The 18804-nt window shown below is 41.6% G+C and overlaps 2 protein-coding genes across 7 annotated transcripts in view; one reads left to right on the forward strand and one right to left on the reverse strand.

Annotated features, from left to right (window-relative positions):
- The window catches only part of lama5 (laminin, alpha 5), a 265684-nt gene extending 263030 nt beyond the window's left edge, over positions 1-2654 (forward strand). Inside the window, exons 79-80 of the mRNA XM_055652107.1 lie at positions 568-687; positions 2241-2654. Coding sequence (XP_055508082.1) covers positions 568-687; positions 2241-2389 — 269 coding nt within the window. The 3' untranslated portion in view covers positions 2390-2654. The remainder of the gene's footprint in view (positions 1-567; positions 688-2240) is intronic.
- Positions 2655-3518: 864 nt separating this feature from the next.
- Positions 3519-16639, reverse strand: adrm1 (ADRM1 26S proteasome ubiquitin receptor). 6 transcript variants are annotated; one of them, XM_055652109.1, is made up of 9 exons: positions 16339-16639; positions 14842-14958; positions 14389-14515; positions 12337-12423; positions 11273-11357; positions 8425-8762; positions 5601-5758; positions 4717-4819; positions 3519-3793 (listed from the first exon to the last, which is right to left on the reverse strand). In XM_055652109.1, exons 1-9 carry the CDS (start codon positions 16549-16551, stop codon positions 3672-3674), a joined length of 1350 nt encoding a protein of 449 aa, XP_055508084.1. In that variant the 5' UTR covers positions 16552-16639; the 3' UTR covers positions 3519-3671. The 6 variants fall into 6 exon arrangements, with proteins under 6 accessions (XP_055508084.1, XP_055508089.1, XP_055508087.1 ...); XM_055652114.1 differs by having other exon boundaries at positions 8581-8762; positions 16339-16638; XM_055652112.1 differs by having other exon boundaries at positions 5601-5761; positions 8581-8762; positions 16339-16637.
- Positions 16640-18804: the final 2165 nt, after the last annotated feature.

Raw genomic sequence — 18804 nt, forward strand, 5'->3', positions numbered from 1 at the left:
GCGGTGGAGGCCGGTTCTCTGGATACTTTCGAGAGAGAGCTTGATAAGGCTCTTTAAAGACGGTGGAGTCAGGGGATATGGGGAGAAGACAGGAACGGGGTACTGATTGTGGATGATCAGCCATGATCACATTGAATGGCAGTGCTGGCTCGAAGGGCCAAATGGCCTACTCCTGCACCTATTGTCAAAGGTGTGTTTATGTAAATGATAGTTGAATATAATTGTGACATTGGACAAGGGACTAAAAGGGAAACAAATGAGACTAGCTTAGTTAGGCAACATGTTCGGCATGGATGAGTTGTGCCCAAGGGCTTGCTTTCATGCTGTACAGTAATTATAAATGATGCAACACACAAGCCTGATGCTTGTCTATAGGTGGGCAGGAAGATCATTCTTTGTAGATCATGATCATTACATTTTCTGTTTGCAAGTTCTATGAGGTCAGGGACATATTATCTTGGTCTATAAATTGCTTTGTCAACCCAGTCAGTTATATACCTTGTGCTTTGGATATTTTTCACACAGATAAATTTGTAACATTGATTCTTATTTATTTGCCTTTTGTAGTTATCAAAAGGAAGAATGTGATACAGCTTGATGTGGATACTGAGAGTAATTACACAGTGGGACCACTGTATGTTCCACCTATGAATTCCAAACAGATCCTTTACATGGGAGGCATACCAGGTACGTTACACGAGTTGCGTTGCAAATGGAACAATTATTCCTCTAATTATGTGCAACAATAAATCCCATCATTTTGCCACACTTTGCCAGGGGTATTGTCCATTGGGAACCCTCTCACTAGTCAGAAGCCTCTGGTGGAACGATAACCAGATGTGGCTCAATTGTTAGTTAATCGCCCAACACTCCCAGTCTCGGCTACAAAATAAGAATTTCCCTTGGTGGGCAAAGTACTCACTGGATTGTACCTCATCCCCTTGAAAAAAAAATGATTGATGATATTGATAAGATTGAAATACAAAAATGTGGTAACGCCAGAAAGATTGCTACATCCCAGCTTCCCCAACAAAGTCAATTTTGGTATTGAACTGTGCAGTGCTGATCTGGTGAGATAAATGTACAAAGGGCCATCCTCTTCAGGATGAGCCAGTGACGAAAACCTAGGACACTGTAGTTTGGTTCACTGGCAGTACCAAGTCTGGGACAGATCCATGGAGCTTTAAATCATTCTTCACCTCAAAATGTGTTCTAGATTGATCAACACCCTAGCAGGTAGTCACCCTAGTCAAACCCAAGCTCCTCGGTGCACCTCCAAAAGCAAAATCATTTTAGCTAAGTTAACGTACTCTTTGATAAAAAGCCACATGCTCACCAAGCCCGAGGTGAACAAAATCTTTGCATGCTTTCAGTAATTATTGGATGAGATTTGAGAATTGGATGTTACACAGATGGGAGCAGCATGTTCAGGAATTTTTCATCAGCCCATTTAACCGCATGTATAGTGATGTTTAACAGTAAATGTTTGTTAAATGTAGGGAAATTTTTGTTATAGTAATAATATGAAGTCTAAGACTTTGTTCTGTCAACCTCTTTAAAATCACTGTGATGATTACGCACAGGCATGGCAGCCAGAGGATCCACCTTAGTGGATACAATCTATATGGACTTTAGTAAGGCCTTTATGGCGAGTCTGTCAGGGCAATTAGATTGCTTGGGATCCAGGAGGAGCTAGCTAATTGGATACACAATTGGTTTGATGGCACGAAGCAGTAGTTGATTCTTTTTTTTCACATTTTGACACATATCAGCAAAAATGGTTGAAGCACAATAAAATCTGGACATGTTTGGGGGAATTAGGGGCTTAATGCAGGCAAATGGGATTAGCTCAGGGATTTAATAGAATGGAAAATGGTTTTGTGTCATATGACTGAATATCTAATTGATTAATCTAGTCTTGTTATGTTAGATCTCGTCTTGAGAATGCTACAACATATTTCTCTGTTTGGCATGACTTGGATGAACTCTCCCTATTTATTCAAGTAACTGCTTCAATTACAACAGTTGGAATGTTTGAAGCAGTTTGGGTAATTTGTTCCAGGTTAAATTCTGTAACTGACTTGTGACATGCTCTTTAAAAAAATAACATAATTAGATGTCCAACCATACTTAGGAGACAGCAGTAACTTAATCAATTAAAACATTTTCAGTGGAATATTGTATGTATAGTTCAGAGCTTGTCATTTGTTTTTAAGTGACTGTTCCCTTTTTTATTACAGACACTGTGCAAATTCCAATGTTGTCACCAATACGTCGCTCATTTGTTGGCTGTGTAAAGAATTTCCTCATTAATCAAAATTCAGTACAGTTAAATCAACCAACATCTATACAGAGTGGTGGTATTAGTAGTGGCTGCCCATTATTGTAATCAGAGTGGAAGGACTAAAACTTTCCCAAATCTGGTATGATTTTCAATCCACTTATGCACTTAAATTTGTACTGTATTTCAGAATTTTGCTACGAATTTTTATAAGCTATTTTAATAGCCTTTTTATTTGGTATTTTGGGAGGAAAATATTAAAGGGGTATAATTTATCCTGCAACACTGGTTTTACGATCCTGTTTTACATTTGTAGCACTATGTGCAGAACACTGGTACATAATCAAGTCAAAATAAAACTTCCTATACTGTGTGACTTGTCCAATTTGAATCGGCATTTGCATTCATTTTATTTTAAGTTTATTAAAACATGGACAGAGGTATTTCTGCAATACTACTGTAATTAAAGTAATCCAACTGGGAAAATTAAAAACATAAACATGACAGTAGGCTAGTCGAGCTAAATTAAGAATTCAGTTATGTTTTGTCAGTTAAAATTCCAGTGCATCATTAAATATTTGCAGTGTAATCTGTAATTCTCTAACTGCAACTGTACATTATTAATTTATAAACTTAGATCATTCTCAAATAGCCAGTGAAGTGTTTCTGATGACCACTTTTATTTAGGAATGAAGCTTACCAATATTCTTTACCAGTGACCTATACTGAATTATTGAAGTCATAAGAAAAATTCTTGGAGTCCTCAGTAGCCCTTTAACAGGCAATGCTGTATAAATAGAGCAAAAGGAGAAGCGGACTATTTTGCACTGAAGCCAATATTACAAATTAAAATAGGTCTCCTTCCTCTGGCTGGAAAATCAGTAACAAAAGACAACCTAATTTAAAAGTAGGAGACGGTAAAAAAAACACATCACATTAACTGCTTTGTCAAAGGGCAGTGCAAATATAGGAATAGAACAGATAGGGCAAAGGCAGACCAAGAGTACTAAATTCTACTTTACAGCCGTTCTTCCAATCTCGATGCAGGATCGTGAGGATTTACAGAGACTTTTCACATTCTTGCTAAACAATCCTGGTGCCCAACAGCAAAATCACAAACAACCTCAGGACACGAATACAGGAATTGGGCAGTATTATGCCAACAGCATAATACTGTAACTCAGGCAACTTTGGCCAAACAAAAGTATAAAATATTAAATCATTGAAGGAAACAAAATTCACTTGTCCTTTAAAGAACCTTTAATATTGTGTTTCAGGATTAATAGAAGACTACTACAATTCACTACTATTCATTGAACTAAGCACACCAAATAATACTTTAACATTTTTATGAAGGGTTTAAAGAAAAAACAAAACAACTGAAGGGTTTTCAGTCTAGGCTCATATCCTCCTCTTCATCTTTTTTGTCTTTTGAATCATTATCTCCCTCTTTTTCATCAGACTGTTTCTTTGTAGAACTGTGCTGCATGGCTTTTGCAAATCCTTCAACATCTGCAGAGGGAAGAATACACACACCCTCTAAATTTCTGGTTGCAAATTTAACAACTAAAACACTGAAAAATAAATCACAAGTTTATGTTTTATCCAACTTTAGATTCAACACAGATATAATCTTACCAAAGATTCACTATACATCGACATATCAGTACTAGTACAATTCCCTTTAATTTGTACTAATTTCAGAGTGTAAGATCAAAACAAACACAAACACTATTAGCATGTTTAAAGAAAATTAAAAACATTGAATTCTTGCTCTGTATTTCATCCAATCTCCAAACTTTGAAAATGGCTAGTAATAAAATATTTTAACAGGTTTCAAACACAGATCAAGGAGTGATACAAATTATGCAATATCCATTCCCAACGTTTTAATACGTACTTTACAGCAGATAATCAAGTCGTAACAAAAACATTAAATCACAAAACAGATGGCTGAATGCTATTTTAATTTTGATCTAGGTTATCCCATTCGGGGATTTTTTTTTTTTACAGCAGCCAATTAACCTGCACATCTTTGGGATGTGGGAGGAAACCGTACCACCTGGAAGAAACTCATGTGGTCACAGTGCCTGAGGCCATATGACATAGGAGCAGAATAGCACCATTCAGCCCAATAACTACAGCAAAGTTCTATTTCAATCTTTAGTCACGAGCTTTGTAGCACAAGTATTGTGTAATTACATTAAAATAAAAAAAGTTTTAAAAAATAACAAATAAATGTTAACACTCTCAGAATCTCAAATTCATGGAATAATAGGCAATGATTAATGCACCAAACAATGCACGGGCAGACTATAGCACATCAGTTTCCCAAGTCTATTAAACATCAGACAATATTGAGTATTGATTGATGCTATGATGTGCTCCCTCCCCAAAGTCAGCCCTAACCAGACTGTTAATGAAAAGGTACTTACCACCCTTTCCAGCTGCTTCCACAGCCTCTGCCGGCAAACCAAACTGACTCATCAAAGGACCCAACTGTCCCGAGGCCAAGGCTGCACTGAACATGCTCATTGCCTACAGAAAGAAATCCACACGGTGCAAAGATAGCATCATTTAACATCTCCCAATATAGCCAAACACACAAAACTAATTTCTGTACATGCAGATATCAATTTTACTTCATTACAAAATGATTTTTAAAAGGAAAACAGCAAATATAAAATATTAGTCTGCCTAGATTGTAGATCTGTGCCTCATTCAGCTCATTTTAAATTAGTTGTTTGTTTGTGGTAAGCATGTATTTACTGAAAACCTTTTCAAAGTCTTAATGTAGATAGTACTAAACCAGCATGTTCTTCCATTTATCATTTCTCGAAAAAAGCATCTTGCTCCTGTGCAAGGCAGTTTCTCAATGTCAATGTATTTACACTAGGGAGACCCAACCCGCTAACACTGAGCTGTCCCTAATCTTCTCAATGATGCCACTTCTACCTGGTGAATCCAATCTTGCCATTCAAAATATACACCTGCGGTCCATTAAGTGAAGCAAACCTACAATAACATGAGCCATGAGCACTGCACTACCTATGGTACTCGGACATTAAACAAGTTTTGTTTCCTGTTTGTTTATTATAAACCAATAAATATTAATGATACTCCAGAATTTGAATCCAACCGAATAGTAACTTCACATTGCCCAAGTGGACATCATGCTCATATCTGGTTTGTACTTTGAACTTTCCACATCTACGTCACAAACATTTGAAATATACATTTATTTTAATGTTCTATTCATTTTTCGTTTTGAAATCATACTTAAATTGATATGTTTGAAGATGTCAAAGAAATTACACACCTGTTGAAACTGAGGAGACGTTATTGTATTCTGAATTTCTTCTGCAGGCTGTGGCAGTGATTCCCCTGTTGGAAGGTATGGTAACAATCGTTCTTGAACCTCTGCATTTGCCAGGATAGGTGCCATAACCTCCGGTGTCAATACACTAGATAAATCCACTGCTATAAAATAAAGATAAATATACAATAATTGCATACTTAAGTTATTCATAATACCCACACCACCCTGGAGCAGCCTTATTAAAAACATATGGAATATAAAGACCAGGTTTTTGAATGCCAGAGCATTGCAGATCTGATCTGAAATGCAAATCCATCTTACTTCACGATATATCTAAATAACTCGCAGAACTAATGTCAGAAAACCATTTTGATATCAATTCCAGAATTAAAGCAAAGAAGGCCCCACCAACTGCCACATAGTTTTCTTTCTACAATGTTTGTTTGGTAGCCTGGTCATCTTACATTAGATAATTTTATGCAATCCATCCTCTAGTAATTCTAAATGCCAAAAGCTTGAAACCATGAAGCTTCAAAGAAAGGGGATAAACATGACCCATTTCTAAAAAAATATTCAGAAACCAAACTAGCTAATTCCAACTGATTAGTCGCACAGAGAAAATACCAGCAAGGAAAGATATTCTTGTGTTTTAGTGTTTATCATGTTTACAAAATCATGGAGCATTATTATTACCCAGTGGATTAAAATTAGTAAGTAGTGTAGGGGCCATCATCTCTCTCCTCGATCAGAAAATCTTTATCAAGTTCAGAGGGGTACAAACATGACTCTTCTTTAAAATTGGAATCTTTGGATTTACTAGAAGAGACAGAGTGTAAAAGCCCAAGTGTTACATTTCAATTATAAAAAGATTGGTTGGGCCATAGTGAGTGTATTTTGTTTAAATTATGTTGTTTATGAATAATTATAGGAAGGATATCACATTCAATTTATAAAGAATTTCCTCGCAGACTTCAGTTACATGTCAAAGAGAAGTCAGGTGTTGCTCCATGTACAGCAACTATTGAGAAGATTTGATGTTAGATTCACTTACTAGTTGCTTTGATACAATAAATGGTTTCCAGCAACATAAAAAATTGTAAACAAAAGACAGAATTAAGGAGAAGGACAAAAGGCCAAATAGTAAAATTATTTTACACAAATTGTCATGTAATGAAATATAGTGTATGTTAGGTGCAAACTGATTTGGAGCATAGTAAGGCAAGTACATTAAAATGTGTTTGGATAAGTATATGCCAAAAACTGAACAATATACAATACCCTTTAAAACTTTATCATTCTATGCTCCAGCCACTATTCCAAAAATGTTGGTTCAGAGTAACTTACAAAATTCACATTTTGGTGTCACTTTAAATTACGAACTAAAGGCATATACAGTGCAACACATAATGTTTGGGACAAAGACCCATCATTTATTTATTTGACTGTACTCCACAATTTAAGATTTGTAATAGAAACAATCACATGTTAAAGTGCACTTTGTCAGATTTTATTAAAGGTCATTTTTATACATTTTGGTTAAACCATGTAGAAATTACAGTTGTGTTTATATACAGTCCCCCCATTTCAGGGCACCATCATGTTTGGGACACACAGCTTCACGAGTTTGTAATTGCTCAGGTGCGTTTAATTTCCTCCTTAATGCAGGTATAAGAGAGCGCTCAGCACCTAATCTTTCCTCCAGTCTTTCCATCACCTTTGGAAACTTTTATTGCTGTTTATCAACACGAGGACCAAAATTGTGCCAATGAAAGTCAAAGAAGCCATTATGAGACTGAGAAACAAGATTAAAACATAAATACAGAGGCTGCACTGCAAGATGCAAACCACTGGTTAGCCGCAAAAATAGGATGGGCAGGTTACAGTTTGCCAAGAAGTACTCAAAAGAGCCATCACAGTTCTGGAAAAAGGTCTTGTGGACAGACGAAACGAAGATTAACTTATTTCAGAGTAACAGCAAGAGCAAAGTATAGAGAGAAGGAACTGCTCAAGATCCAAAGCATACCATCTCATCTGGGAAACACGGTGACGGGGGTGTTATGGTCTGGGCATGTACAGCTGCTGAAGGTACTGGTCACTTATCTTCATTGATGGTACAACTGCTGATGGTAATAGCATAATTAATTCTGAAGTGTATAGACACATCCTATCTGCTCAAGTTCAAACAAATGCCTCAAAATTTATTGGCTGGTGGTTCATTCCACAGCAAGACAATGATCCTAAACATACTGCTAAAGCAACAAAGTTTTTCAAAGCTAAAAAATGTTGAATTCTTGAGTGGCCTCGTAATCACCCGATCTGAACCCAATTGAACATGCCTTTTATATGTTGAAGAGAAAACTGAAGAGGCCCCCAACAAGCATAAGCTAAAGATGGCTGCAATACAGGCCTGGCAGAGCATCACGAGAGACATGAATCGCAGACTTCAAGCAAAGGATATGCAATAAAATACTAAACATGACTTCTTTCATTTACATGACATTGCCGTCCCAAACATTATGGTGTTGTGAAATGGGGGGATTATGTATAAACACTGCTGTCATTTCTACATAGTGAAACCAAAATGTATAAAAATTGCCTTTATTAAAATCTGACAATGTGCACTTTAACCACATGTGATTTTTTCCTATTACAAATCTCAAATTGTGGAGTACAGAGGCAAATAAATAAATGATGGGTCTTTGTCCCAAACATTATGGAGTGCACTATATTATGCTGCAAGCCAATTACTGATGCACGACTGAAAGCTATTTTGACCTCTAAAGCGTAGTATTTTTTACATTAAGTGTCCAACCTAGATCCCTACCCTGTTGTCCTGTCCCTTCTGCTGCAGCAGGAACAGTCATGCTAGCCAAAATACTCTGCAGGTCACGCAGCTGAATGGGCTGAGTTGGGCTTGTCACAGACCCCGATGCTGCGACAGGCGCAGAACCAGATGCAGAGCCAGAACCACCTGTAGAACCTGTGTTTGGTGCTGCTGGTGTAGTCAGCGCCGCGGCTGCTGCCGCCGCTGCTGGCACGCCCGGCGATGCCACACTCGGGGATGGTACTGGTGCCAGTGCCGCAGCGACAGAAGGCACTGACGTCATACGGACTGCGGAGGTCGTGGAGGACGGAGCAATGGCTGCAGACTGGCTTCGTGACCTAGACAGAAAATGATAGCATTTATGGAAAGGTTTAATGAATTAATAAGCTGAAAGCATCACTAAGGAAGGAAATGTAGAAATACTGAGAATGATCCAATCTAGATTTAAACCAATTTTTCATTATACCATCTAAATGACTGTTGCTTCAAAACACGCAAGCACAAACTTCATTTTCAAACTAAGGGAAAGAGCCTTCATTATTAAAATTGCAGCATTTAGTTTTAAAAAATCGATTATCACTAGTGTGGGGTTATTTTAGTTATTTAAGACATTGATGAAGCCACATTCAGAATATTGTGTTCAGTTTTGGTCACCATGGTGTAAGAAAGATGTTGTCAAGCTTGAAAAGATTCAGAGAAGATTTACCATGATGTTGCAAGGATTCATTCAAGGGACTGAGCTAAAGGGAGAGGTTGAGCAGGCTAGGGCTGAATTCCTTGTAGCACAGGAGGAGGAGGGTGGTCTTATAAAAGTGTACAAAATCAAGAGAGGTATAGATCGGGTTAATGCAGTCTTTTGCAAAATGTAGGGGAATCATGAACCAAAGGACATAAGTTTAAGGTAAGGGAAATATTTAATGGTAACCTGAGGGGTAACTTTTTTTGACACAAAGGGTGATGGGTGTATTAAGAACCATTTAGACAGGTACAGTGCATTCAGATAGTATTCTTCACTTCTTCCACATTTTGTTACGTTACAGCCTTATTTTAAAATGGATTAAATTCATTTTTTTTATCATCAATCTACACACTATACTGCAGAATGAAGAAGTGAAAACAGGTGTTTAGAAATTTTTGCAAAATAATTTAAAATAAATAACGGAAATATCACATTTACATACGTATTCAAACCCAATGCTATGACACTCAAAATTGAGCTTAGGTTGCATTTTGTTTCCATTGATTATCCTTGTGATGTTTCTACAACTTGAATGGAGTCCACCAGTGGTAAATTAAATTGATTGTAAATAATTTGGAAAGGCACACACCTGCCTATATAAGGCCCCACAGTTGACAGTACATGTCAGAGCAAAAACCAAGCCATGAAGACGAAGGAATTGTCCGTAGACCTCCGAAACAAGATTGTGTCGAGACACAGATCTGGGGAAGTATATAAAACAATTTCTGCAGCATTGCAGTCCCGAAAAGCACAGTAGCCTCCGTCATTCTTAAATGGAAGAACTTTGGAACCACCTGGACTCTTCATAGAGCTGGCAGCCTGGCCAAACTGAGCAATCGAGGGAGAAGGGCCTTGGTCAGGGAGGTGACCAAGAACTCGATGGTGACTCTGACAGAGCTCCAGAGTTCCCTTGTGGACAACTATATCTGCAGCAGTCCACCAATCAGGCCTTTATGGTAGAGTGGCCATACAGAAGCCACTCCTCAGTAAAAGGCACGACAGCCCGAATTTGGACACTTAAAGGACTCTCAGACCATGAGAAACAAGATTCCCCGGTCTGACGAAACCAAGATTGAACTCTTTGGTCTGAATGCCAAGTGTCAAGTCTGGAAGAAACCAGACAACGCTCATCACCTGGCCAATACCACACCCACAGTGAAGCATGGTGGTGGGGATGTTTTTCAGCGGAAGGAACTGGGAGACTGGTCAGGATCGAGGGAAAGATGAACAAAATGCAGAGAGATCCTTGATGAAAACCTGCCTCAGAGTGTTCAGGACCTCAGACTGGGGCAGAGGTCACCTTCCAACAGGACAACGACCCTAAGCACACAGCCAAGACAACGCAGGAGTGGCTTTGTGACAAGTCTGTGAATGTCCTTGAGTGGTCCAGCCAGAGCCCGAACTTGAACCCGATTGAACATCTCCGGAGGGACCTGAAAATAGCTGCGCATCGACACTCCCCATCCAACCTGACAGAGCTTGAGTGGATCTGCAGAGAGGAATGGGAGAAATTACTCAAATACAGGTATGCCAAGCTTGTAGCGTCATACCCAAGAAAACTGGAGGCTGTAATCACTGCCAAAGATGCCTCAACAAAGTACCGAGTAAAGGGTCTGAATACTTATGGAAATGTGATATTTCAGTTATTTATTTTTAATTACTTTGCAAAAATTTCTAAACAGCTGTTTTCGGGTTTTTATTATGGGGTATTGTGTGTAGATTGATGATTAAAAAAACAAATTTAATCAATTTTAGAATAAGGCTGTAACGCAACAAAATGTGGAAAAGGTGAAGGGGTCTGAATACTTTCTGAATGCACTGTACATGGATAGAGGATGGGTTTACAGGGATATAGGTCAAAAGCAGGCAGTTAAGACCAGTGTAGACGAGGCATATTGATCGCCATGGGCAAGATGGCCCAAAGGGACTGTTTCCATGCTGTTTGATTCCATGACACTGAATTCCATTTGTTCTTGGAATACAAATTTGTAAAATGAGGAAATTTACTGCATGCATCTTGGGTGATGCATGCTATTACAGGCCTGATTAGTTTTAAATTCTCCCTGTATTAGTTGAACTTTAGTCATATTTCTCCAATCCTCTTCTTACCCTGAAGAACTACTAGTAGCTGAGGGACCTCCACTGCCAAGTAGGCCAGCAAGACCAGCCGGACCTGCCAGAGCACCAAGGCTGCCTGAAAAAAGAGAATAAATGGTTATTAGAAATATAGAAAGATATTATACCAGTTGCTAGGATTTATCATCAATAGTATTTCATTATGTACAGTACAAAACAAAGGAGAACCAACTGGTTGGCAGTTTTATATAAACACAATTAAAATATAAAATGTTTTCTTGGTTTGTGTGACATTTTAGTAAAAGGAATTACTTACCAATTTTTTTTAAATTCAGTGACATTTAATGTTTACAGCTAAACTTTGCCATTGAATATATATATATATATATTTATATGTGTGTGTATATATATATATATATATAGATATTTAAAATAAATCATAACCAAGGCAGACAAGTTGAAAACTATACAACACTAAATAGCAGTCCTCACCAACCCCGCCCTCATCCCTGTCCCCATATGCACAATATACTGAATATTGGCAAGAACCTGTTTATTATATTAAGAAAAGTGGACTCTAAATAACTGTGCAGGTGGCATTATTAAAATGTACTCATTGCTGAAGACATGGAACATGTTCTTTTCCACTTATTCCACACTGACACAAAATTTATTTATTAATACATCCCCAATATCCTGAAAACACGTTTTATTAATGATGTAACAAAACACTATTAATTGTGATTGTGAAGAAAATTCATTAATCATTGTTTGAAGTAAACTCCATGAAGTATGACTAAGCAATTTTTTTTTTTTTTTTAAATCAAAACCAGTTTTGGACACGAGTAGCTCTCATGAACCCCTGTATCCCCTCTCCATCTTTCCACGTGACTACAACAGGGGCCAGTCCAAACTGAACTTCTCTAACCCTTTTGAAAAATGAGCTGGACTCTCAGCTGCTTTATCCTGTTATGTACGGAATCCTACAAGTTCCTTGACCAATGTGATTTTTTTCCCCACCCAAAGGTTTAAAAGGGTGGTTCTGCACAGTTTGCTGTTTGTTAAATATCAGTTTATAAAATGCAATGAATATTTACCAAGTCCACCTAAACCAGTTGCTCCCATCAGCTGCATCAGCTGGTTATGACTCATGTTACCCAAAAGACTTTGCAGACCACTTTCTCCTGGAATAAAGAAATTAATGACAATCACAGGAGTCTGTGGGGGCTCCTCTTATTTACTATACATAAATATTCATATTTAGGGAAAATATCAAAATTTGCAGACAATAGGAAGTTGTTATGAAATTTGTGAAAAACTGCAGGATAGCAGGTTAGAATGGGGGGAAATGGGGAAAGTATGAAAAAAGGACTCGAAAATAACAAGGAAATAGACTTTAGATAGTTAATTGATATACAGATACATTCCAGTATCCAACAATACAGCAAACATTAGGTCTCAGGCTCCATCGAGCTGGTGTATAATAGAACGCTGAACAGTACAACACAAGAACAAGCATTTAGATTCATGATGGTCCCATCAAACATAATGCCAAATTAAACTAATCACTTATGCCTGGACCAAGCCACACTAACCGCCCATAATGAGCCCGTTTTCTTCAAAATGAGAGTAAATACTATCACCAAGATCCCCTCCAATAGCTTCCCTATCACTGATGCAAGGCTCACCAGCCTAGAAATATCTTGGATTATCCCCCATTTCCCTTCTTAAACAAATTATTTCCACAACTCCAGGAACTCACCTGTGGCTAAAGAAGATTCAATATCTTCTTCAAAGTCCCAGTAATCTCCTCTCTCAATAACCTCGGATAGATCCCATCAGGCCCTTGGATCACGAAGGAGGTGGTGCTAAGTCTCTTGTCGAGTGTTGTGGTAAGTAAGACCACCTCCTTCGTGATCTCAAATGTCCTAGCATTATGTACAGCCCATACTGATCTCACTATCACCCATGTCCTTCTTCTTGATGAATACCAATGTAAAGTATTCATTCAGCACCTCACCCACACCCTGTAACCCCAAGCATAAATGTCCTCCTTTATCTATAGATGCTCCTACCCTCTCCCTGGCTACCCACTTGCTTTAAATGCGCCTGTAAAAAGTTCTGGGACTTTCTTTAATGCTCCACATTACATCAACTCAAAAACAACAGAAATCCTCCACAAAGTTGGCATGGATAAAATACTAAAACTTTGAAAAACTTGAGTATTTATAGCTTTCTTCAGAGTCAAAATGTACCAACAGGTAGTCAATTGATGGTATATACATTGCTAAAAAAGTAGACCATTTGTAAATTTGGACAAATGCAAAAACAGGCTAATGATAAGAGAAATATAAACTACTAATTTCTGTGCATACAAAAGGAAATTTGTAGTCATCTTCACATGCCTAAACTAAAAAGCACCGCACCCCAAAATACACATTTGTCAGATTCAGGAATCTATGTTATCTAGATTTCTATGTGACAGGAGCAGTATAGTACTTGCCTTAAGTGATAAAAGTAATCTATAAAGAATTAGTGCACATTTTTCTGGCTTTTCTTCCTGTTGCTCTGCACATACAATCACTTCACAATTAATCGACAATATCAACAATACAAATTAGTGATAAATTATGAAAAAAAAATGCCAACGTAAAATAAAACATTTGTGGGCCACCTTAGGTTAAATCCACAGCCCTATTCTGATATCAGCTACAAAGTTGGAATAGTTAAAATCTATCTCTTGCTTATAGATTAAAAAAAACAGAAAATTGGTCTAGTTTCCCCATTTATGATATTTATCTACAATTCACTGCTGTCTGAAAACAAGTAGATTAGCGACAAGGCATATCCAACACAACAGTCGATAAACTATATGTAATACTAGCAGTCAAGAAACATTTTGTACAACTGCTCTTTTTGCAAGGTATTGATAGCACTTTCAGGACAAATGTCAGGGAGGAGTTAAAAGTCTTCAGTGAGATGGAAAAGGAAAGAAATTGGTGGAAAAAAAACATTTATTCTACATAGTTGTAACCATTGCTATGACAGGATAAATCATTATGAAGATTAAATCGAAGAAATTACAGGCATAAATAAAATATGATTTTAATGATTGGTTACACAAAATTTAAATCCTAATGAACTAATACCTCCAAGTGCGGCTAGCTCATGCCCCCCGCTGCTGCCACCACTACCCAAAGCACCAGGCATTGGTGGGTTGTTCAGATATTCATTCACTTTACGACAGAACTCTTCATCTTTATCGGGTTTGGGCTCCTGAAGAATTAAACACAATGGTTAGTCACAAAGTAGTCTAAAATTATCTTCCAGGTTGCATGATGTCTTGGGAGATCTGCAGAAGGAAAACAAATAATAATAAAATATATATTTTAAGTAATGTTTTCCAAGAAAAAGATGTAGCATGGTATGATGAACTCATGGATCAAGACACTTTCAGGCTCTTTCTGTTAAAATCACCAGTTGATGACAACCATACAGTTTTGGAATAAACTAAAATGAGAATATTAATTTTGCATTTATAACAAGGATCTCAAGGTCAATGAGGTAAAACTTATTTTAAACACTTAAACATTATTTTTCACCTGCATCCAAAAGAAAAGGCGTTTGGATCCTGCCTTGAATTTCAGCACGTACACTCGACCAGTAGTACATTGTGCCACTCGCTTAAACTCACAGTCATCTGGAAAAATTATTAGATCCTGCAGAAAAATAATAGACACTAAATTATAAATATCTTTTACTGTTCCTCAGACATTTCACGTTACATCTTAAAAATCCTATCCCATGGCATAAAGTCCAAAAATATCATAACAGTTATGCTTTAAAATTGTAAGTTTTCTACGCCATGTCGATGTCAACTCAAAAGCCAAGACATGGGCGTTGAACTGATACAACTTTAACCTCACTACTCGTTTTACAATAGGATACCCTGAATTAACGCTCTCCTTCACCCCAATGCTCCCCAGTTCTCCCCCTTCCCCAGCCCTACACCAGTCCAAGTTCACTGAACCCCCTTCCCCTGCTCTCCGCCACCCCCAGGCATGGGGGCGGCGGCCTCCTTCTCTCCATCCCACCCCCCCCATCTTCTCTCCATCCCCCTCCCCCTCCTTCTCTCCATCCCCTCCTCTCCATCCCCCTCCTTCTCTCCACCCCCCCCCCCCTCTCCATGCCCCCCCCCACCTTCTCTCCATCCCCCTCCTCCTCCTTCTCTCCATCCCCTCCCCTCCCCTCCTCCCCCCTCCCCCTCCTCTCCACCCCCCCCCTCCTTCTCTCCATCTCCCCCTCCTTCTCTCCATCCCCCCTTCTTCTCTCCACCCCCCCCCTTCTCTCCATCCATCCCCCCCCCCTCCTTCTCTCCATCTCCCCCTCCTTCTCTCCATCTCCCCCTCCTTCTCTCCATCCCCCCCCCCCTTCTCTCCATCTCCCCCCTCCTTCTCTCCATCCCCCCCTTCTCTCCATCCCCCTCCTTCTCTCCATCTCCCCCCCTCCTTCTCTCCATCCCCCTCCTTCTCTCCATCCCCCTCCTTCTCTCCATCTCCCCCTCCTTCTCTCCATCCCCCCCCTCCTTCTCTCCATCCCCCCTTCTCTCCACCCCCCCTTCTTCTCTCCACCCCCCCCCCTTCTCTCCATCCCCCTCCTTCTCTCCATCCCCCCCTCCCTTCTCTCCATCCCCCTCCTTCTCTCCATCCCCCCCTCCCTTCTCTCCATCCCCCTCCCTCTCTCCATCTCCCCCTCCTTCTCTCCATCTCCCCCCCTTCTCCTCTCCATCCCCCCCCTCCTCTCCATCTCCCCCTCTCCATCTCCCCCCCCTCCTTCTCTCCATCCCCCCCTTCCTCCATCTCCCCCTCCTTCTCTCCACCCCCCCCCCTTCTTCTCTCCATCTCCCCCTCCTTCTCTCCATCCCCCCCTTCTCTCCATCCCCCTCCTTCTCTCCATCTCCCCCTCCTTCTCTCCATCCCCCTCCTTCTCTCCATCCCCCTCCTTCTCTCCATCTCCCCCTCCTTCTCTCCATCTCCCCCTCCCTCTCTCCATCCCCCTCCTCCCCCCCCCCCCCCCCCCCCCCGCCCGCGGCTACTCACATCCTCCACGGTGCCGGCGGTGCGGTCCTTCCAGCAGAAGTGTATGAGCGAGTCGTCCGTCTGCTGGATGTACACCTGGCCCTTGCGCTTGTCCGGAGTCACTGTCGAGCCCTTCAGCGACATCTTACCGGCGCGGAACTCCACCAGGTACTTGCTGGAGGAGCCGCGGCTGCCGGCCACCAGGTTGGGGAAGAGCGCACCCGAGGCGGACATGGCGGCGCTTGGAGCGGGGCGAGGCGAGATGGAGGGACGGCAACGGCAACGACGACGACGACGAGCGCCCGATGAAGCCCAGGCCGCGCGCACAACCTAACCTGCTGCTGCCTGCCCCCGCCCGATCCCGCCCTCTCCGAGCACTGACCCTCGCCTCTGACTGGCTCATGCGGCTGTCTGTCAATTACGCCACAAGGCCTCATATCATGCTCGGTTGAGCGGAAGTGCTGTGTCATTAGCCGCTGCGGTGATGCCGTGACTTGGCCCATTACCTCCCCCTACAGTAACCAGTTGGCACTGCAGGCCTGCCCTTTAATAAGAATTATGGTATCCCTTCGTTATCATCTCATCCACTGCCAACAATGGATCATTATGGGCTCCTTAGCCCTCGGTACCAGCTCTGATTTTTTCTGTTCCTTTTCATACCACTAGTTTCCCTCTCTCCAAATCTCAATCCAAAACGTCACCTCTTCCTTTTCTTTTGACCCGCTGCGTTGCTCCTGCATTTTGTATCTATCTTCTTGTCCATTCATCCAATAGATAGAATAATTCCACACCCACACTGTGGCACAGCAAGTAGAGCTATTCCCTCACAATGCCAGATAACCAGCTTCCATCCTGACCTTGGGTACTTTCTCTGTAGTTTGCACGTTCTCCCTCTAAAACATAGCCCAGTATAGCACAAGAACAGACCTTTCAGCCCACAATGTCTGTGCCAAATATACCAAGGCCATCACTTACCCACCTGTACATAACCAATATCCATACACCTAACCAAAAGTATTTTAAATCCCTCTAAGATAGCTGCTTCAATCACTGCCCACCCACCAGCAATGTGTTCAAAGCACTCACCACCCACTGTGTATAAAACTTGCCCACACATGTCTATCTATCGATCATATCTATATATCTTTCATATCTCTGCATCTCCCTCTCCTCCCCCACCCCCCCCCCTCCCTCCCCCCCCCCCCCCCTTCCTCTCTCTCCCCGCACCCCCTTCCCCCTCTGTCCCTCTTCCACCACCCCCCTACCCCCCTCCCCACTCTTCCACTTCTCTCCCCCCCCTCACTCTCCCTCCCCATTCTTTCCCCTCTCCCTCCTCCACAATCTTCCCCTCCTTCCCCTACCCCCATCCCCCACACCTCCTCCCCCCTCCCCCATCGCTCTCCTCCCCTCCCCCACCCTCCCCCTCTCCATCTCGCTCTCCTCAGCCCTCTCCCTCTCCTCCCCTCCCACCCCATCCCTCTCTCCCTCCCCAGCCCCCTTCTCCCCCCCCCACTCTTCCCCTCTCTCTCCCCTACCCCATCTCCCTCCCTCCCCCACACCTCTCTCCCCATCCCTCTCTCTCTTCCCCTCCCCCACCCCTCTCCATCTCCCTTGCCAAAGACATTCTTGCCATAGAGGTAATACAGAGAAGGTTAACTAGACTGATTCCTGGGATATCAGGACTTTCATATGAAGAAAGACTAGATAGACTCGGCTTGTACTCGCTAGAATTTAGAAGATTGAGGGAGGATCTTATAGAAACTTACAAAATTCTTAAGGGGTTGGACAGGCTAGATGCAGGAAGATTGTTGCCGATGTTGGGGAAGTCCAGAACAAGGGGTCACAGCTTAAGGATCAGGATAATCTTTTAGGACCGAGATGAGGAAAACATTTTTCACACAGAGAGTGGTGAATCTCTGGAATTCTCTGCCACAGAAGGTAGTTGAGGCCAGTTCATTGGCTATATTTAAGAGGGAGTTAGATGTGGCCCTTGTGGCTAAAGGGATCAGGGGGTATGGAGAGAAGGCAGGTACAGGATACTGAGTTGGATGATCAGCCATGATCATATTGAATGGCAGTGCAGGCTCGAAGGGCCGAATGGCCTCTACTCCTGCACCTAATTTCTGTTTCCCTCTCCTCACCCCTCTCCCTCTCCCTCCTCCTCCCACCCATCCCTCACTCCCCTACCCCCTTTCCTCTCTACCCCCCACCCCCTTCTATCTTTCTCCCACGCACCGTTCCCCTACCGCTCTGTTCCTCTTCCACCACTTCCCCTACCCCTCCCTCCCCACTCTTCCACTTCTCTCCCTTACCCCTACCCCTCGCCCTCCCCCCACCCCCCTCCCTGCCCTCTCTCCCCCACCCCTTCCCCTACCCCTCTGACCCTCTTCCACCACTCCACCTACCTCCCCCTCCCCTCCCACTCCCTCCCCACTCTTTCCCCTCTCCCCCACCCCCTCCACCCCCCCTCCCTCCACGCTTCCACCT

The sequence above is a fragment of the Leucoraja erinacea genome, chromosome 21 (genome assembly GCF_028641065.1).
Source record: "Leucoraja erinacea ecotype New England chromosome 21, Leri_hhj_1, whole genome shotgun sequence".
Taxonomy (NCBI): Eukaryota; Metazoa; Chordata; class Chondrichthyes; order Rajiformes; family Rajidae; genus Leucoraja; species Leucoraja erinaceus.

Coding starts and splice junctions, on each gene's coding strand:
- adrm1 (XM_055652108.1), bottom strand. CDS start 16,551: ATGTCCGCCTCGGGTGCGCTCTTCCCCAACCTGGTGGCCGGCAGCCGC. Junction 14,516..14,841: donor GCCTTTTCTTTTGGATGCAG/GTGAAAAATAAT, acceptor TTAATTCTTCAG/GAGCCCAAACCCGATAAAGA. Junction 4,820..5,600: donor CGTCTCCTCAGTTTCAACAG/GTGTGTAATTTC, acceptor TTCTTTCTGTAG/GCAATGAGCATGTTCAGTGC.